Source organism: Hypanus sabinus, unplaced genomic scaffold (assembly GCF_030144855.1).
Source record: "Hypanus sabinus isolate sHypSab1 unplaced genomic scaffold, sHypSab1.hap1 scaffold_1681, whole genome shotgun sequence".
NCBI classification, from domain to species: Eukaryota; Metazoa; Chordata; class Chondrichthyes; order Myliobatiformes; family Dasyatidae; genus Hypanus; species Hypanus sabinus.
The window spans coordinates 48,978-69,371 of record NW_026779765.1 but is presented as its reverse complement, the minus strand read 5'-3'; the positions used below and the strand labels follow the sequence as shown (position 1 = coordinate 69,371).

Below are 20,394 nucleotides of genomic sequence, written 5' to 3'. Positions count from 1 at the left end.
TAATGGCGGTATGATCACTGTCTCTCGGTGTTTCCTCACACAGACTTCCGTCACCTGTGCTAACTTGTTTCCTAATAGGAGATCTAAAATTGCATCCTCTCTTGTTGGTACCTCTACATATTTATATAGAAAACTTTGCTGAAGACATTAGAAAACTTTGCTGAAGACATTATACAAATACTAAACCATCTGGACTTTAACAGTATGGGAGCCCCAATCAATATGTGGAAAATTAAAATACCCTACTATCACAACTTTATGTTTCCTGCATTTGTCTGCTGTCTCTCTGCAAGTTTGCTTCTCCAATTCTCACTGACTATTGTGTGGTCTATAATACAACCCCATTAATGTGGTCATCATGTCTTTCCTGTTTCTCAGCTCCACCCATATGGCCTCGGCAGCCAAGCCCTATAATATGTCCTGCTTGAGCACTGTTGTAACATTTTCCCTGAATGACAATGTCACCACCCCCACACGCACCCTTCATCCCTCTGCCGCTATCACCTCTGATACATCGGAGCCCCGGAATATTAAGCTGCCGTCTTGCCCTCCTGTAGCCAAGTTTCAGTAATAGCTATGATGTGATAATTCCACGTGTCAATCCACGCTCTCAGCTTGTCTGCCTTCCGGACAATACGCCTCGCATTGAAATGGACACACATCAGAAGATTGTTACCACCACACACAACACTTCTATTTCTGACTTTGCATGAACTTTTAACACAATTTATTTCCACCCCCGCTCCATGATCTGCTCTGGCCCTCCGGTTCCTAACCCCTGCAAATCTAGTTTAAACCCTCCCCATTCAGCGCTCCTGGTTTTATACGTCTCTGTGAGGTCACCACTACGTTCCAAGAATTACAGTCCCAACCTGCCCGACCTCTCTGCACAAATCAGTCCCACGAGACTAGACAACATTCTCGTTCTCCTCCTTCGCACTCCTCCACTTTCACATTACCCACCCCACACTCTCTGCCCCTCCCGTACACTGTTATCCTCCTCCTCCAGCAATCTCCTCCTCTACTCTGTTCCCGATTCGCCCCAACAACTCTCCTAAAAAGAGCTTTCCCCTTCTATGCACTTCTATCTCCCCATCTCCCCACTCTTCCCCCTCTGCCCCACTCTCATCCCTATTATCTCTCCTTTTCTCCTTCCCCCTCTCTTGTACCTGTCTACTCCCTTTTTCACTACCACCCCCTCCCTCCTTCAGCTCTCTCTACTCCTCGTCATCGACTCTCACCTAATCCTGTGCCCTCTGTCTCCCGGCACCCCGGAGCAGAGTACCATCTGAGACCCTGTTAAGACCGTAAATTATATTTACGCCCCGTGCCTGATCAGTTCTTCCCGATCAAAGTAGCCCGACACTCCCCTGGGTATCAGATCATCCAGTATCTCTCTCCCTCCTACATCTTCCACCCTCCCTCCTTCACCACTCCCTTCCTCTCTCATCAGCTATTTTCTGCCCCGTCTCTCCCTACCTTTCTCTGTTCCATCTCCCAGAGTGATCTGCCATCTGGGAACTTGTGACTGTTCTTGTTAAGTCAGTGTACATTTTAACTGGGAATCAAGACAAGCAGGTCATCCGCAATCAAATCGGTCAGTCTAATCTCCCTAGGCCTCACCCCATTATGCAGAGCAGCCCAGAAAATGCCTTATTGAAGACCCTGCACATCATGGCAACTACACTGTCTCATCAGCCGTCTTCATGCCTCTCTCCAAAGATGGAAAACTAACATGTTGTCTCTGTGGACACTGTCTACACTTCCTCCTGTCTCGGTGCAAGAATAATCATTGACCCCCACCCAAACAGGACTCCCTCCAATCGTGGGGGAGGGCGGTTAGTGTTGAGGTATCAGATTATCAAACAGCCTGCTAGAGCGATCAGATGGACTCCTGACCTTCTCAGCATAACCGTTGATGCGCTGACTACTCAGATACCTATCAATCTCTGCCTTAAATACACCCCATGACTTGACCTCCACTGCCGCCCTTGCAACAAATTCCACCGATTCACTCTCTAGCTAAAAAATAATAATAATCTTCGCACCTCTGTTCTGAATGGGCGCCCTTCAATCCTTCAGTCATGTACTAGACTCTCCCACCATGGGAAACAACTTTGCCACATCCACACTGTCCATGCCTTTCAACATTCGAAATGTTTCTATGAGGTCCTCCCTCATTCTTCTAAACTCCAAGGTGTACAGTACAAGAGCGGTCAAACGTTCCTCAAATGTTAACCCTCTCATTCCCGGACTCATTCCAGGGAATCTTCCCCGAACTTTCTCCAACGTCAGCACAGCCCTTATTAAATAAGGAGCCCAAAACTGCACATAGTATTCCAAGTGTGGTCTTACCAGTGCCTTATTGAGCGTCTATATCAGATCCCTGCTGCTATACTCTATTCCTCTAGAAATTAATTAGAGCATTGCATTCCCCTTCTTTACCACCGACTCCACCTGCAGGTTAACCTTAAGGTTATCCTGCACGAGGAGTCCCAAGTCCTGTTGCATCTCAGAACATTAAATTCTCTCCCCATTTAAACAATAGTCTGCCCGTTTATTTCATCTGCTAAAATGCATGACCATACACATTCCAACATTGTATTTCATTTGGCACTTCTTTCCTCATACCCCATTCTATCTAAGACTCTCTGCAGACTTTCTGTTTCCTCAGCACTACCGGCCTCCTATCTACCTTTGCATCATCAGAAATCATAGCCACAAAGCCGTCTATTCTATAATCCAAATCGTTGACATAGAGCGTAAAAAGAAGCGGCCCAAACTCGGACCCTATGGGACACCACAGTTAACCGGCAGCCAAAGAGAATGGGATCCCTATATAGCCACTCTCTGTTTCCTAACGAACAGACAACGATCTATCCAAGTAGATATACCTCCATCAAATCTCCGTTCATTCTTCTACGCTCCAGGGAATAAAGTCCTATCCCATTCATCAATTTTCAGTAGCTCAGTTTCTAAAGTCCCGGCAACATCCTTGTAAATCTTCTCTGCACTCTTTTAACCTTATTAATATCCTTCCTGTAATTAGATTACCAGAACTACACACAATACTCCAAATGTGTCCTCACCAATGCCTTATACAACATCACCATAACATTCCAACTCTTATACTCAGTTCATTGGTTTATAAAGCCCAAAGTGCCAAACGCCCTCTTTACTATCCTATCTATCCGTGACGCCACTTTTAGGGAATTATTTTATCTGTATTCTCAGATCCCGCTTTTCTACTGCACTCCTCAGTGTCCTATCATTTACCTTGTATGAAATACCTTGGTTTGTCCATCCAAAGTGCAATACCGCAAACTTGTCTGCATTAAACTCCATCTGACATTTTTCAGCCCATTTTTTCAGCTGGTCCAATTCCCTCTGCAAGCTTTGAAAATCTTCCTCAATGTCCTCGAGACCTCCAACATGTGTATCATCAGCAAGTTTGCTGATCCAATTTACCACATTATCATCCAGATCATTGATATAGATGTCGAGTAACAATGGACACAGCACTGATCCCTGTGGCAGACCAATAGTCACGGGCGTTCACCCAGAGAAGCAATCCTTCACTACTGCGCTCTGACTTCTCAGACTGAGCCAAAGGCTAAACCAGTTTACTAACTCACCATGTGTATGTAAGGGATTTCTTCTTTCTTTATTTTACTGCGACTGAGATCTAGCGCCTGAATCTTCCTAACTAACCACCCATGCGTTACCTTGTCAAAGGCCTTACTGAAGTCCAGATAGACAACATCCACCACCTTCCCTTCATTCAGTTTCTTAGTAACCTACACGAAAAACCGTATTAGATTGGTTAAACATAACCTGCGACGCACTAACCATGTTTAACCTCCCTATGAGTCCCTGTATATCCAAATACTTGTAGATTCTACACCTTAGTACTACTTCTAATAGATTGCCAAATCCTGATGGTAAACATACCGGCCTATAATTTCCCAGATAATTTTTAGAACCTTTTTTTTTTAAAGAGCGGAAAAATGGAACAACAATCCTCCAATCCTACGGCGCCTGACCCGTGGATACCGACGTTTTATTTTTTTTCTACCAGGGCCCCTGCAATTGCAACACTAGTCTCCTTCGGGGAACGAGGGTAAACCCCGTCAGGGCCTGGGGATTTATCCACTCTGACTAGCCTCAACACCAGTCTCCTTCATGGACCGAGCGTAAACGCTGGCAGGGACCGAGAAATTGTCCACTCTGACTTGCCTCAACATCAGTCTCGTTCATGGACCGAGGGTAAACCCTGTCAGGGCCTGGGGATTTATCCACTCTGACTTGCCTCAACACCAGTCTCCTTCATGGACCGAGGGTAAACCCTGTCAGGTCCCGGGGATTTATCCTCTCTGACTTGCCTCAACACCAGTCTCCTTCATGGACCGAGCGTAAACCCTGGTAGCGACCGAGATATTTTCCACTCTGACTTGCCTCAACACCACTTCCTTCAGGGACCGAGGGTAAACCCTGTCAGGGCCCGGGGATTTATTCTCTCTGACTTGCCTCAACACCTGTCTCCTTCATGGACCGAGCGTAAACGCTGGCAGGGACCGAGAAATTGTCCACTCTGACTTGCCTCAACATCAGTCTCCTTCATGGACCGAGGGTAAACCCTGTCAGGGCCTGGAGATTTATCCACTCTGACTTGCCTCTACACCAGTCTCCTTCATGGACCGAGCGTAAACCCTGGTAGCGACCGAGATATTTTCCACTCTGACTTGCCTCAACACCACTTACTTCAGGGACCGAGGGTAAACCCTGTCAGGGCCCGGGGATTTATTCTCTCTGACTTGCCTCAACACCTCTCTGCTTCAAGGTCCGAGGGTAAACCCTGTCAGGGCCTGTGGATTTATCCACTCTGACTTGCCTCAACACCAGTCTCCATCAGGGACCGAGGGTAAACCCTGTCAACTCCCGGGGATTTATCCACTCTGACTTGCCTCAACACCAGGGACCGAGGGTAAACCCTGTCAACTCCCGGGGATTTATCCACTCTGACTTGCCTCAACACCAGGGACCGAGGGTAAACCCTGTCAACTCCCGGGGATTTATCCACTCTGACTTGCCTCAACACCAGGGACCGCGGGTAAACCCTGTCAGGGCCTGTGGATTTATCCACTCTGACTTGTCTTTAGACAGCAATGACCTCCTTCGCTTCACTCTGTATAGGTTCCATGACCTCACTACTTGTTTTGCACATTTCCAGAGACAACTTGTCAGTTTCCTTAGTAAATACAGTTACAAAAATACATTTCTGCTCCATTTCTTTTGGTTCCATACGGAGCCGACCACTCAGATTTTCAAGAGGGGCAATTTTATCACTTTCTATTCTTTTGCACTTAATATACCTGCAGAAGCTCTTAAGATTATCCTTCACCTTGACTGCCAGAACAACCTCATGTCTTCTTTTAACCCTCCTGATTTCTTTCTTAAGCATTTTCATGCACTTTTTATACTCCTCAAGAATCTCATCTGCCCCTTCTTTCCTATACATGTCATACATTCTCTCTTTTTACTTCATCGGAGTTCTAATATCCCTAGAGAACCAAGGTTCCTTAATCTTATTCACTTTGACTTTAATCCTGTTAGGAACATACAAACTCTGCATTCTCAAAAGTTCTCCTTTGACGGCCTCCCACTTATCAATCACATCCTTGCCAGAGAACAACTTGTCCCAATCCACGCGTTTTAGATCCTTTTTCATTTCATCAAATTTGGCCCTTTTTCAGTTTAGAACTTCAGCCCGTGGACCAGATCTATCTTTATCCATGATCAAGTTGAAACTAATGGCGGTATGATCACTGTCCCTCGGTGTTTCCCCACACAGACTTCCGTCACCTGTCCTAACTCGTTTCCTAATAGGAGATCTAAAATTCCATCCTCTCTGGTTGGTACCTCTACATATTGATGTAGCAAACTTTGCTGAAGACATTATACAAACACTAAACGATCTGGACCTTTAGTAGTATGGGAATCCCAATCAATATGTGGAAAATTAAAATACCCTACAATCACAACTTTATGTTTCATGCAGTTGTCTGCTGTCTCTCTGCAGATTTGATTCTCCATTTCTCACTGACTACTGTGTAGTTCATAATACAACCCCATTAATGTGGTCATCATGTCTTTCCTGTTTCTCAGCTCCACCCATATGGCCTCGGTAACCAAGCCCTTTAAACTGTCCTGCTTGAGCACTGCAGTAACATTTTCCCTGACTGGCAAAGTCACCACCCCCACCCCCACCCTTCATCCCTCTGCCTCTATCACGTCTGAAACTTCGGGACCCTCGGTCATTAAGCTGCAGTCCTGCCCCTCCAGTAGCCAAATTTCCGCAATGGCTATGGTGTGATAATTCAAATTGTCAATCCATGCCCTCAGCTTCTCTGCTTTCCGGACAATACTCCTCGCATTGAAATAGACACAGCTCGGAAGATTGTAACACCCAAACACAACAATTCCTTTTCTGATTTTGCCTGAACTTTTAACACAATTGGTTTCCACCCCCGCTCCATGATCTGTTCTGGCCCTACAGTTCCCACCCCCTGCAAATCTAGTTTAAACCCTCCCCATTCAGCGCTCGTGGTTTTATACGTCTCTGTGAGGTCACCACTACGTTCCAAGAATTAAAGACCGAACCTGTCCGAGCTCTCTGCACAAATCAGTCCCTCGAGACTAGACAACATCCTCGTTCTCCTCCTTCGCTCTCCTCCACTTGCACATTACCCACCCCACACTCTCTGCCCCTCCCGTACACCGTTATCCTCCTCCTCCACCAATCTCCTCCTCTACTCGGTTCCCGAATCGCCCCAAACACTCACTTAAAAAAAACTTTCCCTGTCTTTGCCCTTCTAACTCCCCATCTCCCCTATCTTCCTCCTCCGCCCCACACACCTCCCCTATTATCTCCCCAACTTTTCTCCTTCCCCATCTCTCGTCCCTTTCTACTTCCTTTCTCACTAACACCCGATTTCTCCCTCAGCTCTCCCTCCTCCTCATCATCCACTCTCACATCAATCCTGTGCCCTCTGGCTCCCGGCACCCCGGAGTACTGTACAATCTGAGACCTTGTTAAAGTCTAGCTAGATTACATCCATTTCCCATGCCTGATCCGTCCTTCCAGATCAAAGTAGCCCGACAGCTCTCCCTGGGTCTCACGTCATCCAGTACCTCTCTCCCTCCTCCATCGCTACCCTCCCTACTTCCCCACTCCCTCCCTCTCTCATCAGTAAATTCTTTCTGCGTTTCTCCCTCCCTTCCTCTCTTCCATCTCCCAGAATGCTCTGCCATCTGGGATCTTGTGACTGCACTTATTAAAGTCAGTGTACATTTTATCCGGTAATCAGGACAAGCGGGACATCCGCAATAAAATCGGTCAGTCTAATCGCCCTAGACCTCACTCCATTATGCAGAGTAGCCCAACAAATGCCTTATTGAGGTCCCCGCACATCATGTCAACTACACTGTCTCATCGTCCGTCTTGGTACCTCTCTCCAAAGATAGAAAACTGACATGTTCCCTCCGTGGACACTTGTCTATACTTCCTGCTGCATCGGTGCAGCAGCCAGATTAACCATAGACCCCTACCCAGCACGGTCTCCCTCCCATCGTGGGGGTTGGGGGGGGGGGGGTGGGAATGAGATATTAGATTACCGAACAGCCCCATAGAGCGAACTGATGGACTCCTGACCTCACGATCGACCTCGTAGTGCCCCTTGCACCTTATCGTCTTCCTGCACTGCCCTCTCTCTGTAACTGTGACGCTTTATTCTACATTCTGTGATTGGTTTACGCTGCTCTACAACTATGAAAGAATTTGTATCTCTGGATGTAACTGGGCCCTCGCCTGTCCGTGATGTCCATAAATGATATGGATTAAATTGTGGAGGGGTGCTTTAGACACATAAAAACAAAGAAAACATACAGCTCAATACAGGCCCTTCGGCCCACAGAGCTGTGCCGAACATGTCCCCACCTAAGAACTACCAAGACTTTGCCCATATCCTCTGTTATTCTCAGCAGGATTTTGCTATCCAGGAGTTCTATAAAGAACGAATCATTTCCATCTTCATCACCGGCGCCGGTAAACCATTCTATGCATTCACCACTCCCTGTGTAAAAAACTTACCTCTGTCATCTACTCTACACCTACTTCCAAGCACCTTCAAAGTATTCCCTCTCGTGCTAACCATTTCAGCCCTGAGAAAAAGCCTACATGATCTATACGATCAGTCTCTCTCCTTATCTTGTACAACACTATCAATTCATCTTTCATCCTCCATCGCTCCAAGGAGAAAAGGACGAGTTCACTCACCCTATTCTTATAAGGCATGCTCCCCAATCCAGGAAACACCCTTGTAAATCTCTTACGGTTTCCATGTCCTTCATGTAGTTAGAAACATTGAAAACCTACAGCACGATACAGGCGTTTCAGCTCACAAGTCTGTGCCGAACATGCCCCTACCTTAGCAATTACTAGGCTTACCGATAGCCCTCTATTTTTCTACAGTCCATGTACCTATCCAGGAATCTCTGAAAAGACCCTATCGGGTCCGCATCCACCACCGTTGCCGGCAGCCCAATCCACGCACTCACCACTGTCTGCTTAAAAAACGTACCCCTGACATGTCCTCTGCCCCTACTCCCAAGTACGTTAAACGTGTGTCCTCTTGTGGCAAGCATTTCAGCCCTGACACGACTCAATCTCCGTCGCTCCAAAGAGAAAACTCCGAGTTCACTCAACCTGTTCTCATAAGGCATGCTCCCCAATCCAGGAAACATCCTAGGAAATCTCATTTGAATCCATTCTATAGCTTCCAAATGCTTCCCTTACTGGGTCAACCAGAACTGAGCACAGTACTCCATCTGGGGTATGAACAGTGTCCTACATAACTAAAACATTACCTCTTAGCTCCAAAATTCAATTCCACGATTGATGAAGGACAATTTACAGTATTTATTTTTTACCCACCGAGTCAACCTGCGTAGCAGCTTTGAGTGTTCTATAGACTCAGACCCGAAGATCCCTCTGATCCTTCACACTGCCAAGAGTTTTATCATTAATACTATATTCATCCATCATATTTTACCCACCAAAATGAACCACCCCTCACGCTTAGCTGTGTGGAACTCCATCGGACACTTCTCAGACCAGTTTTGCATCCTATCAATGTCCCGCCGAAACATATGACAACCCTCCACACTACCCACAACAACTCCAGCCATAGTGTCACCAGCAAAATTATTAGCCCATCCCTCCGCTTCCTCGTCCAGGTTATTTATAAGAATCACAAAGGGCAGGTGGCGCAGAACAGATCTCTGAGGCACACCACTATTCACAGGTGTCCATGCAGAATATGACCCTTCCACAAGCATAATTTCCCTTTTGTGGGCAAGCTAGTTATTGATCCACAAAACAATATCCCCTGGATCCCATGATTTCATACTTTCTCAATAAGCCTTGCTTGAGGTATCATATCAACCACTCTGCTAAAATTCATATACACTACATCTCCGGCTCGACCTTCATCAATGTGCTTAGTCACGTCCTCAAAAAACTTTATCAGACTCGTGAGGCACGACCTGCCTTTGATAAATCCATGGTAACTATTCATATTTATATTAAACCTCTCAAAATGTTCATAAATCCTGCCTTCAGGATCTTCTTCATCAACTAAGCAACCACTGAATTAAGAGTCACTGGCCTATAATTTCGTGGGCTATCCCTTTTTCATTTCTTTAATAAGGGAACACCATTCGCAACCCTCCAATCCTCCGAAAACTCTCCCGTCCTCATTGATGATGTAAAGGTCATTTCTGGAGGCTCGCTCCTACCTCGCTTCCCACAGTAGCCTGGGGTACATCTCATCCGGTCCCGGTGACCTGCCCAACTTGATGTTTTCCAAACGCTCCAGCACATCCCCTTTCTTAATTTCTACATTCTTAAGATTTTTTAATCCACTGCAAGGGATCCCTCCAATCTTCAAGATTATTTTCCGTAGTGAATACAGAAGCAAATATTCATTCAGTACCTCCGCTATTTCCTCCGGTTCCATACACACCTTTCCATCGTCACACCTGATTTGACCTATTTTCTCACGTCTGATCCTCTTGATCTCAACATTCCTATAGAATGCCTTGGGATTTTCCCTAATTCTGACTGCCAAGACCTTCTCATTGCTCCCTCCGGCTATCCTAATCTCATTCTTAAGCTCCTTCCTGCTCGCCATAGAATTTTCTAGATGCACATCACTACCTTGTCTTTGAAACTTTCGTACGGTCTTCTTTTCATCTGATGTGATATGCACCAGCGTTTGTACACCACGGTTCCTGTACCCTACCATCCTTTCCATGTCTCAATGGAACGTACCTACTCAGACACCCCACAAGTACCCCCTGAACTTTGCCACATTTCTTCCGTACGTTTCCCTGCGAACATCTGTTTCCAACTGAAACTTCCAACTTGCTATTGATAGCCTCATAGTTTCCCTGATAACAATTAAACCTTTCCCTAACTTGCCTGAGCCTATCCCTCTCCAATGCTATGGTAAGCGAGTTAGAATTGTGACCAGTATCTCCAAAATGCTCTCCCACTGAGAGAGCTGACACCTGACCAGGATCTTTTCCCAGACCCAGATCAAGTACAGCCTCTCCTCTTATAGGACTATTTACATACTGTGTCAAGAATCCTTCCTGAACACACGTAACGAACCCTACACCATCTCAACACCATCACTCTAGGAAGATGACAACCAATAGTTGGGAAATTAAAAAACTCCAACCAAAGCAATCCAGTTGTTATTACTCCTTTCCAGAATCTGTCTCCCTCTCTACTCCTGTATGTCCCTGTTACTATTGGATGGACTATACAAAACGCCCATTAGAGTTATTGACCCCTTCCTATTCTTAACGTACACGCACAGAGACACCGCAGACAACTTCTCTAAGGCGTCCTCCTTTTCCGCAGCGGTGACAATATCCCTGATCAACAGTGCCATGCCACCACTTTTTTTTTCTTCCTCCCTATCTTTTCTGAAACATCTTAACCCGGCACTTGAAGTTGCCATTCCTGAACTGGAGCCACGTACGCTTCTGTAATGGCCACAACATCATAGTTCCAAGTGCTGATCCACGCTCTAAGCTCATCCGCTCTTCGAATTAAAACAGGCAAGCTCAAACCTTGGACTGAGCGCGTCCCTTCTCTATCAGCTGCCTATCCTTCCTTTCTCCATCGTCTCCAAACGATCTCTGTTTGTGAGCCAACCATTGGTCTGAGCGCGTCCCTTCTCTACCACCTGACTATACTCCCTTTCGCACTGTCTCCAAGTTTTCTCTGTTTGTGAGCCAAACTCCCTTTCCTCTGTCACTTCAGTTCGGTTCCCAACCCCTAGCAATTCCAGGTTAAACTCTCCCCAGTAGCCTTCGCAAACGTCGGATTCAGGTGCAAACCCACTTTTTTTGTAGAGGTCACCCTGGTTCCAAAAGAGATCCAAATGTTCCAGAAATCTGAATTTCCGTCCACTGCTCCAATCCTTCAGCCACGCATTTATCTTCGACATCATTCTATTCCTATTCTCACTGTCACCTGGCTCAGACAGGAACTCCGTGATTAAAACCTTTGAGGCTCTGGTTCTTAACTATTTTTTCCTAACTCCTGTAGTATTTCTTCAGCAACTCCTCCCTTTTCCTGCCTTTGTCATTGCTCCCAATATGTACCAAGATCTGTGGCTCTTCTCCTTCCCACTACAAGATATCGTGGACGCGATCAGAAACATCCCGGACACTGGTACCCGGGAGGCAAACTACCATCCACGTTTATTTCTGCGTTCACGGAATCTCCTATCTGACCCTCCAACTTCAGAGTCCCCTATCGCTGCTGCATTCCTCTTTCATTCCCTACACATCCGATCCACAGAACCAGACTCTGTTATAGAGGCGCGACCTCAGTTGCTTCCTCCAGGTAGGCCGTACCCACCCAACAGTAATCAGGCAGGAATACTTATTGTTAGTGGGCACAGCCACTGGGGTACGCTCTAATATCTGTTTCTTGCCCTTCCCTCTCCTGATTGTCAGTAGGGTTGGTAACTTTGCAGATGATACGAAGAAAGTTCGTGTTGTGGGCAGCGTAGAAGACTGACAAAGAATTCGGTATGGATCAGTTTACTCCTGACACCTCCTCTGTACCTACTTCCAAGCACCTTAAAAGCATGTCCTCTCGTGCAAGCCATTTCAGTCCTGGGATAAAAGTCTCTGACTATCCACACGATCAATGCCCCTCATCATCTAGCACACCTCTATCAGTCACCTCTAAACCTTTGTCGGTCCAAGAAGAAAAGGCTGAGTTCACTCAACCTATTCTCAAAAGGCATACTCACCAATCCAGTAAACAATCTTGTCAATCTCCTCTGCACCCTTTCTATGGATTCCACGTCTTTCCTGTAGTGAGGCGACGAGATCTGAGCACAGTACTCCAAGTAGGGTCTGACCAGAGACCTACAGAGCTGCAACATTACCTCTCGGCTCCGAAATTCAATTCCACGATTGTTGATGGCCAATTCACTGTACGACTTCTTAACCACAGAGTCTACCTGCGCAGCGTCTTTGAGCTCGGACCCCGAGATCCCGCTGATTCTCCACATTGCCAAGACTTTTATCATTAATACTATATTCTGCCATCCAATCTGAGTTATCAAAATGAACCACTTCTCACTTAACTGGGTTGAACTCCATCTGCCAATTCTCAGCCGGTAATGCATCCTATCAATGTCCCGCTGGAACCTCTCACAGCCCTCCAACTATCCACAACACCCCTAAACATTGTCTCGTCAGCAAATCTCTCTACAGCTTCATCCAGTTCATTTATAAAAGTCACGAAGAATAAGTGTCCCACAACAGATCCCTGAGGCACTCCACTGGTGCCCGACTCCCATGCAGAATACAACCCGTCTACAATCACTCTTTGCCTTCCGTGGGCAAACCAGTTCTGGATCCACAAAACAATATGCTCTTGGATCCCATTCCTTCTTAATTTCTCAGTAAACCGTGCATGGGTACCTTATAAAATGCTTTGCTGAAACCCATATACACTACATCAGCTGTCTTTCCTTCATCAATGAGTTTAGACACATCCCCACAAAATTTCAGTCAGTCTCGTAAGGTACGTTCTGCCTTTTACAAAGCCATGCTGTCTATTCCTAATTATATCATTCCTCTCCAAATCTTGCCTATCAAGATCTTCTCCATCAACTTACCAATCACTGACGTAAGACTCATTGCTCTGTAATTTCCTGGGCTATCTCTTCTCCCTTCCTTGAATAAAGGAACGGCATCAGCAAACCCCCAGTCCTCCGGAACTTCTCCCGTCTCCACTGATGATGCAATGATCATCGACAGAGCCTCAGCAATCTCTTCCCTCGCCTCCCACAATGGCCTGGGTTAGATTTCGTCCGGTACCGGCGAGTTATCAAACTTGGTGCTTTCCAAAAGCTCCATTACTTCCTCTTTCTTAATATCCACATGCTCAGATGTTTCACTCTGCTGCACGCCGTCACTTCAGACAATATGATAATGATGTAAGTTATTAATTAAGTAGCTCCTATGTTCTTAATTAAGAATTTATTATAATCTTATTTTCGTCTGGTTTCTCCACAGCTGCGCAAGAACGGAAATCGAAAGTGAAGATCGGAAATAGGCCGTACCGTCTTGTTTGCCTACTCTGCCTAGTTACGTCCGCCCTCATCGTGACAGTAGCCGGTTTCTCGATTTATGGTGAGTGGAGTGGTCTCCGAGACGAGTCAGACCATTAATACAAACAGTGGAATATACTTAGATTATAAAATGAAACCAACACTCCCACCCCTTACTGTAACACCGATGGAAGAGGGCAGCATACATGAGGTTTAGGAAGCAAGGATCAGATGGGTCTATTGAAGAACATAGCGTAGCAAGAAAAAAAGATTAATAAGGGGCTGTGGACAGAAAGAAGGGAGCAAAATAAGGTCTTAGCTTGAGGGGTAGAGCAAAACCCCAAGGTTTTTAGAAGTACCCCAAACCATTACCCCGGGCAGAATCACCCCTGAACATAACACCGATGTACAGCTCACTGAGGCAAATACCCACACCTCAACCTGACACATGCAAACTCCTTAACAGATACCGACACCTAAATTCACAAAGACACCGACATAGTACTCTCAATGTACTCTCAATAGTACCGTCGCACGGCTCAGCGTGACCCTCTCACACCCACCGTGGCCAGGACATGTCTCTCACCGTGACACTGACATACCCCGCACTGTGAGAGCAGCACGCCCCATACCATGACACAGATATCCCAGCAACCGTGACACCACCAGGCCCCTCGCTCGACATTTCCATCGCCTTGCAATCGGCACACCTCTCGCCGGGGCACAGAAACACCGATCACAGTGACACCGCCACGTCCCTCACAGCAGCTCGAACATGCCCCGCAAGATACTGACGCAGACCCCCATGGTAACAACAAAACCCTCACCGGGACATTGATATACCCCCTCGCGTGTTACAGACAGGCCCCTCAAGGTGGTGCCGGCTCCTCTTGCTGTGCCCCCAGCACATCCTTCACTGTGACACCCTTCACCGTGACACTGACACAACACTCTCTGTGACCCGTTAGGTAGCGTGACGCTGACTCACGTGTCACTGTAAACGCTAAACATCCTTCACCATCTCTCTCAGTATCACAGATTCGTCAGTCTCAGATCACATGCGACCAAAACCACCGGCTCCATCGGGAAGAGGTCAACAGGACCCTGCGCCAATGTCGACTACAAGTCCATGAGTTAAACACAACCCTGCTATCCACAATATCCGAGAATTCCCACATGCATCTGACCCAGAGAACCTCTCTTGAGCATCTCTCTGAGCTAATCTCTAATCTGTCAGATCTTAAACGAAGGCACAGCGATCTCCGTCACCAGTTCACTGAGATGGAAACGAAGTACAGATCTGTCAACGAAACCAAGGCTCAAATCTGTGAATTGTTGACCAGCAGAAGAGGTGAGGCATCTTCCCCCTCTTTATCCCGTTCCTCATCACAGGGCAGGCATGGAGAGAGGAAGCGTCACTCTGTGCTTGACATCCGGAGTGTATGGTTATGGCATGGAGGGCGATTCACTCTGTGTTTGACCACGGGATTGTGAGACATTACAGCTTCACACGATGTCTCACTTCGGGAATGTCTGACGGGACAGTATGGATCCATCTTCACTCCGTGTCTGACAGCGGGATTGTGTGATGGGACAGTGCCCAGAGAGATTCAGCCCATATCTGACCCGTGAAGTGTGTTATGGCACCACGGAGAGAGAGCTTTATTCTGAATTCGGGAGTTGCTGACGGGACGGTGCAGTGGATGCTTCACTGTGTGACGGAATCCGGGAGTGTGTGATGGGACGGTGTGGTGGGAGTTTCATTGTGTGTCTGACACCGTGATGTGAGTTGGGATGCCGTGCAGGGAGCATCACCTCCTGACTCACAGTGAAATTGTCGGAGTGGAGGGAGCATCATTTTGTGTCTGACCCCGAGAGTGTGTGATGGGACGTTGTGGAGGGGGATTCTCTCTGCGCCTGACCCTGTGAGTGTGTGATGGGATGGTGTGAAGGGAGATTCACTCTGAGTCAGACTCCGGGAGTGTGTGATGGGATGGTGTGGAGGGAGATTCACTCGGTGTCTGACCCCGGGAGAGTGTGATGGGACGGTGTGGAGGGAGATTCTCTCTGCGCCTGACCCTGTGAGTGTGTGATGGGATGGTGTGGAGGGAGATTCACTCTGTGCCTGACCCTGGGACTGTGTGATGAGACGGTATGGAGGGAGCTTCACTCTGTGTCTGACCCCGGGAGAGTGTGATGGGACGGTGAGGAGGGAGATTCACTCTGTGTCTGACCCCGGGAGCGTGTGAGGGGACGGTGTGGAGGGAGATTCACTCTGTGTCTGACCCCGGGAGAGTGTGATGGGACGGTGCGGAGGGAGATTCACTCTGTGTCTGACCCTGGGACTGTGTGATGGGACGGTGTGGAGGGAGCATCATTATGTGTCTGATCCCGGGATTGTGCGATGGGACCGTGTGGAGTGATCCCTATACTATGACTAACTCCCGGACGGACGGAGGAGATTCACTGTTACTCGTTCCTGAATTTCAGAGCAAGCGTTTTCCCAGGATTGGATCAAAAATGCAGAGCAGCGTTATTTCATATCCACGTTTGAAGCGTCCTATGATGAGGCGAAACAACATTGTTTGAAATATCATTCAAATCTTCTTGAAATAATTTCAGAAGAGGAAAAGGTATGTGTCAGATCGACGGAAGATAGATGAACACCAGAGTGAAAATCCCTGCACACCCATCTGATCACTCAATCCTGTGGTCAGGCATAGAGAGACGCTCCATCCACACCGTCCCATCACACACTGCCGGGGTCAGACACAGAGTGAAGCTCACTCCACAGCGTCGCATTACTCTCTGGCGGGGTCAGGCTTTTTCAGAAAGTCAGAAGGCATGGGATCCATGGAAGTTTGGCCAGGTGGATTCAGAGTTGGCTTACCTGCAGAAGGCAGAGGGTCTTGGTGGATTGAGTACATTAGGATTGGGGGGTTGTGATTGGTGGTGTCCCACAAGGTTCTGTTCTGAGACCTCTAGTTTTCGTGATATTTCTGAACGACCTGGATGTGGGGGTGGGTTGGCATGTTTGCAGACGACACAAAGGTTGGTAGTGTTGTAGATAGTGTAGAAGTTTGCCGAAGATTGCAGGGAGATATTGATAGGATGCAGAAGTGGGCTGAGAAGTGGCAGATGGGGTTCAACCCGGAGAAGTCTGAGGTGGTTCACTTGGGAAGGATAACCTCCAAGGCAAAGTACAAAGTAAATGGCAGGATACTTGGTAGTGTAGACGAGAAGAGGGTTCTGGGTGTACATGTCCACAGACCGCTGAAAGTTACCTCACAGTTAGATAGGATTTTTAGGAAGGTTTATGGGGTGTTAGCTTTCATAAGTCGAGGGATAGAATTTAAGAGACGTGATGTAATGGTGCAGCTCTATAAAACTTAAGTTAGGCCACACTTGAAGTACTGTGTCCAGTTCTGGTCGCCTCCCTATAGGAAGGAGTTGAAAGAATTGGGAAGGGTCTAGAGGAGATTTCCCAGGATGCTGCCTGGTTTAGAGAGTATATATTATGATCAGAGAGTAAGGGAGCTAGGGCTTTACTCTCTAGACCGATGGAGGATGAGAGGAGACATGATAAAGGTATACAAGATATTATGAGGAATAGATAGAGCGGACAGCCAGCGCCTCTTCCAAAGGGCACCACTGCTCAGTACAATAGGACATGGTTTTTCACTCAGAGAATGGTTGGTGGGTGGAATGCACTGCCTGAGTCAGTAGTGGAGGTACTAGTGAAATTTAAGAGAATACCAGACAGGTATATGGTGGGATTTAAGGTGGGGATATAAATGGGAAGCAGGGTTAGAGGGTCGGCACAACATTCTGTGCCGAAGTGCTTGTAATGTGTTGTACTATTCTATGTTCTATGTTCTATGTTCAGTCATAAATTGACGCTTCATAAAATGTGCTTGCATTCCGTCATTAATGATAGGAATTTAATTCCGCAGAAGTTTGTTACGAAAGCTGTACAAGACCAAAGCAGTTCATACTGGATTGGAAAATGCCAAGACGGGTGAGATTTGGGGTCATGCAAGGTTTTGAGGACAGAGTTGGCCGTGGGATTAGTTTGAGGATTGATACAGGATGCGAGAAGGGATTGGGCAGGGCGATACATTCATGGACTGACACGGGCTGCGATAGGGAGTGGGCTGGGGATTCGTTTGTAGACTGACACATTCTGTGGGGACATTGTGGGATTTGGGAGCATTTTAGGGACAGAGAAAGGTCTGTGGTGAGTGTGTGGTGCGATTGGATTAGTTTATGGTCTGACTCAGGTCCGTGGGGAGGAAATGTGTCAGAGGGAGTATCTTGGGGACGGAAACAGTGGTGGGGTGTGGCAGTGTGAATAATATGGAACACACGAATCTGTGAGAGAGAGTGGTCAATTGCATTAGTTTGGGAACCGACGCAGACTGTTGGTAGAATGTATGTAGTTGAATAAATTTGGGGACTGACGTGGGTTCTGGGTAGAGAGTGGGAAGTGGGAGTATTTTGGTGATCGGCACGGGTCTGTAGGGAGACGTTTGGACAGTGGGATTGTCCTGGGGACTACCACGTGGCGGTGGGAAGAGAGTGGGAAGTACAAGTATTTTGGGGACCGACACAGGGAGGTGGGGGGAAAATGGGACAGTGGGTGTACTTTGACCTGATACTGATCTGCGGGGTGAGAGTAGGAGGTCAGAGTACTTTGGGATACAAAGCAGGCCTGTGCAGAGAGAAAGTGGGTCAGAGAGAGTATTTTGGAGCCTGACACAGGGCAGTGGTGAGAAAGTGGGGATGAGGGAGATGTCAGCGTGCCGCAGCCCAACGGCGAGGGAGGGCATCAGTGATTTTTGAGATTTTGGGGGCTTCGACATTTCAATGCTGAGTGAGCGTGTCATATTTTTTAAGGACAGTTCCTTTTGAAATTGCTTATCCCTCCTTGACAGGAAAGTGGCCACGAAAGTGGTGTACCATATGAACGCTGGAAAGTTCAAATGCAGCGAATGTAAATGGTACAGTCCGCTTTACCATTGCAATCGTGATAATCACCGCTTCATCTGCGAGTCGTCTGCACCTTTGTGCCCAGACAATTCTGAAATGATCCAGGATGTCTGTCAACAGCCAGTGGGTTAGACTTGAATCAAATGCAACAACCTCTTACCGGCCAAACTACCCCATTCGCGCTGCCACTCACCCTAACCCTATTCTCCTCTTTCCTTCTATCGCACTCTTACTCGCCATTTCTCCCGCTCTTAACCCTCGTCCCTCTGAACTCTCTCTCTCTCATGCCTCTTCACTGCCGCCTCCTCTATTTCATCCGCAGTTTCCTCTCCATCCCTGTCCTCGCTTTCTTGTCTCCGTTTTCTAAAACCGTCTATCCCGGTTTCTACTTCGATTCGGTACTCCTTCTCTATCTGCTCTCCCCATCCCACTGTGTCCCTTTTATCTAACCCAACTCGCTTCCCTCTTCTGTCTTTAGCTACGCTCACCTCAATGATGTGTGTTAATGTTCTCGATACTCCAGTCCTAGGGAAATAGAGTGCACACATTCGCCTGATCTCTGTCCCTCGTGGATTTGTACACCTCTGTAAGGTCACCGAAAAAAGTCTCAGATTTCCCAACCTCTCTCCATAACTCAGTACCTCCTGTACGGGCAGCATCCTCGGAAATCTCCCTCTGCAATCTTTCCAGTTTGTTGAGATTTCTCTTAGAGCAAGGCAAGCAGAACTGAACTCCATACTCCAAGTGCGGCCTGACCGACGTCATCTGCAACTGCAACGTGCCCTCCGACTCCCTGACCCAGTGTCCTGACTGATGAAGGCCAGCGTGTCAAATATCCTGTCCACCTGTATCGCAACTTTTCTACCGGATTCAGGGTCTGCTTTATTATCTGTGACTTAGACCACCTGAGATTTGTAGTTTTGAAGAATCAGCAGGGACCAAATGTGTAAAATTAATGTCAAATGCAAAAAGCTAATAAATGCCGCAAAATGTGAAGGTAGTGCTGGTGTGTTCAAGATTATGCTGGCGGAGGGGAAGAAGTTCTTCCTGGTTCATTGAGTTTTCAATCTCCAGTTCGTCGTCAGCCCTCCTTCCCAGCCAACCATCCTCGTCACCGTCTTCCACGACTTCCCCTACAGCCCTCCCCGTTTCCACCACCGCCATCTTCTTCTGCACACCCTGTCTCCATCACCCCTCCATCACCTACACTCCGTGCCATCTCCGTTATCTCCTCCTTCTCCAACTCCTCTCCCTTTCTCCCTGTCCCGCTCCAACCACTGCAGGTCCACCACAGTTCCATTAACCCTTTTTCTCCTCTACCCGTCACCCCCTCTCACTGTTTCCATGGAATTTTTTGGAGAAAGGGGGGGGGGAATTGACGTCTGTTGTTACACCTGACAGCACTCTTCCACCGGATATTGATCTCTCGGTTCTGAGCCTCTGCACTGTTCTGTGTGAACAGGCCGATCGTTTGGTTCGACAACACTTCATCCTCGTGAGTGATATTTCACCAGCACGTCCGTCCTACCACCTAAACCCATTTCCAATTCTCTCCTGTTCCTTGCACATCCTCTGAACACAAACACTCGCACATTTTCTAGCCGGACTCACAATTCAAGAATACAGGCACGGCAGAGTTCTGGGGATTGGTGAGAGGGAAGGAACTTTTGAAAATGTGAGTTTCTGAAGTGACTCAGTG

The 20,394-nt window shown here is 47.4% G+C and overlaps 1 protein-coding gene across 1 annotated transcript; it reads left to right on the top strand.

Moving 5' to 3' along the window:
• The first annotated feature begins 7,986 nt into the window (after positions 1 to 7,986).
• LOC132387274 (uncharacterized) lies at positions 7,987 to 19,789 on the top strand. The gene is made up of 6 exons (XM_059959625.1): positions 7,987 to 8,104; positions 11,681 to 11,806; positions 13,672 to 13,788; positions 14,737 to 15,057; positions 17,660 to 17,724; positions 18,641 to 19,789. The coding sequence occupies exons 1-6, from the start codon at positions 7,987 to 7,989 to the stop codon at positions 18,701 to 18,703; spliced, it is 810 nt and encodes a 269-aa protein (XP_059815608.1). The 3' UTR covers positions 18,704 to 19,789.
• The last annotated feature ends 605 nt before the right edge of the window (positions 19,790 to 20,394 follow it).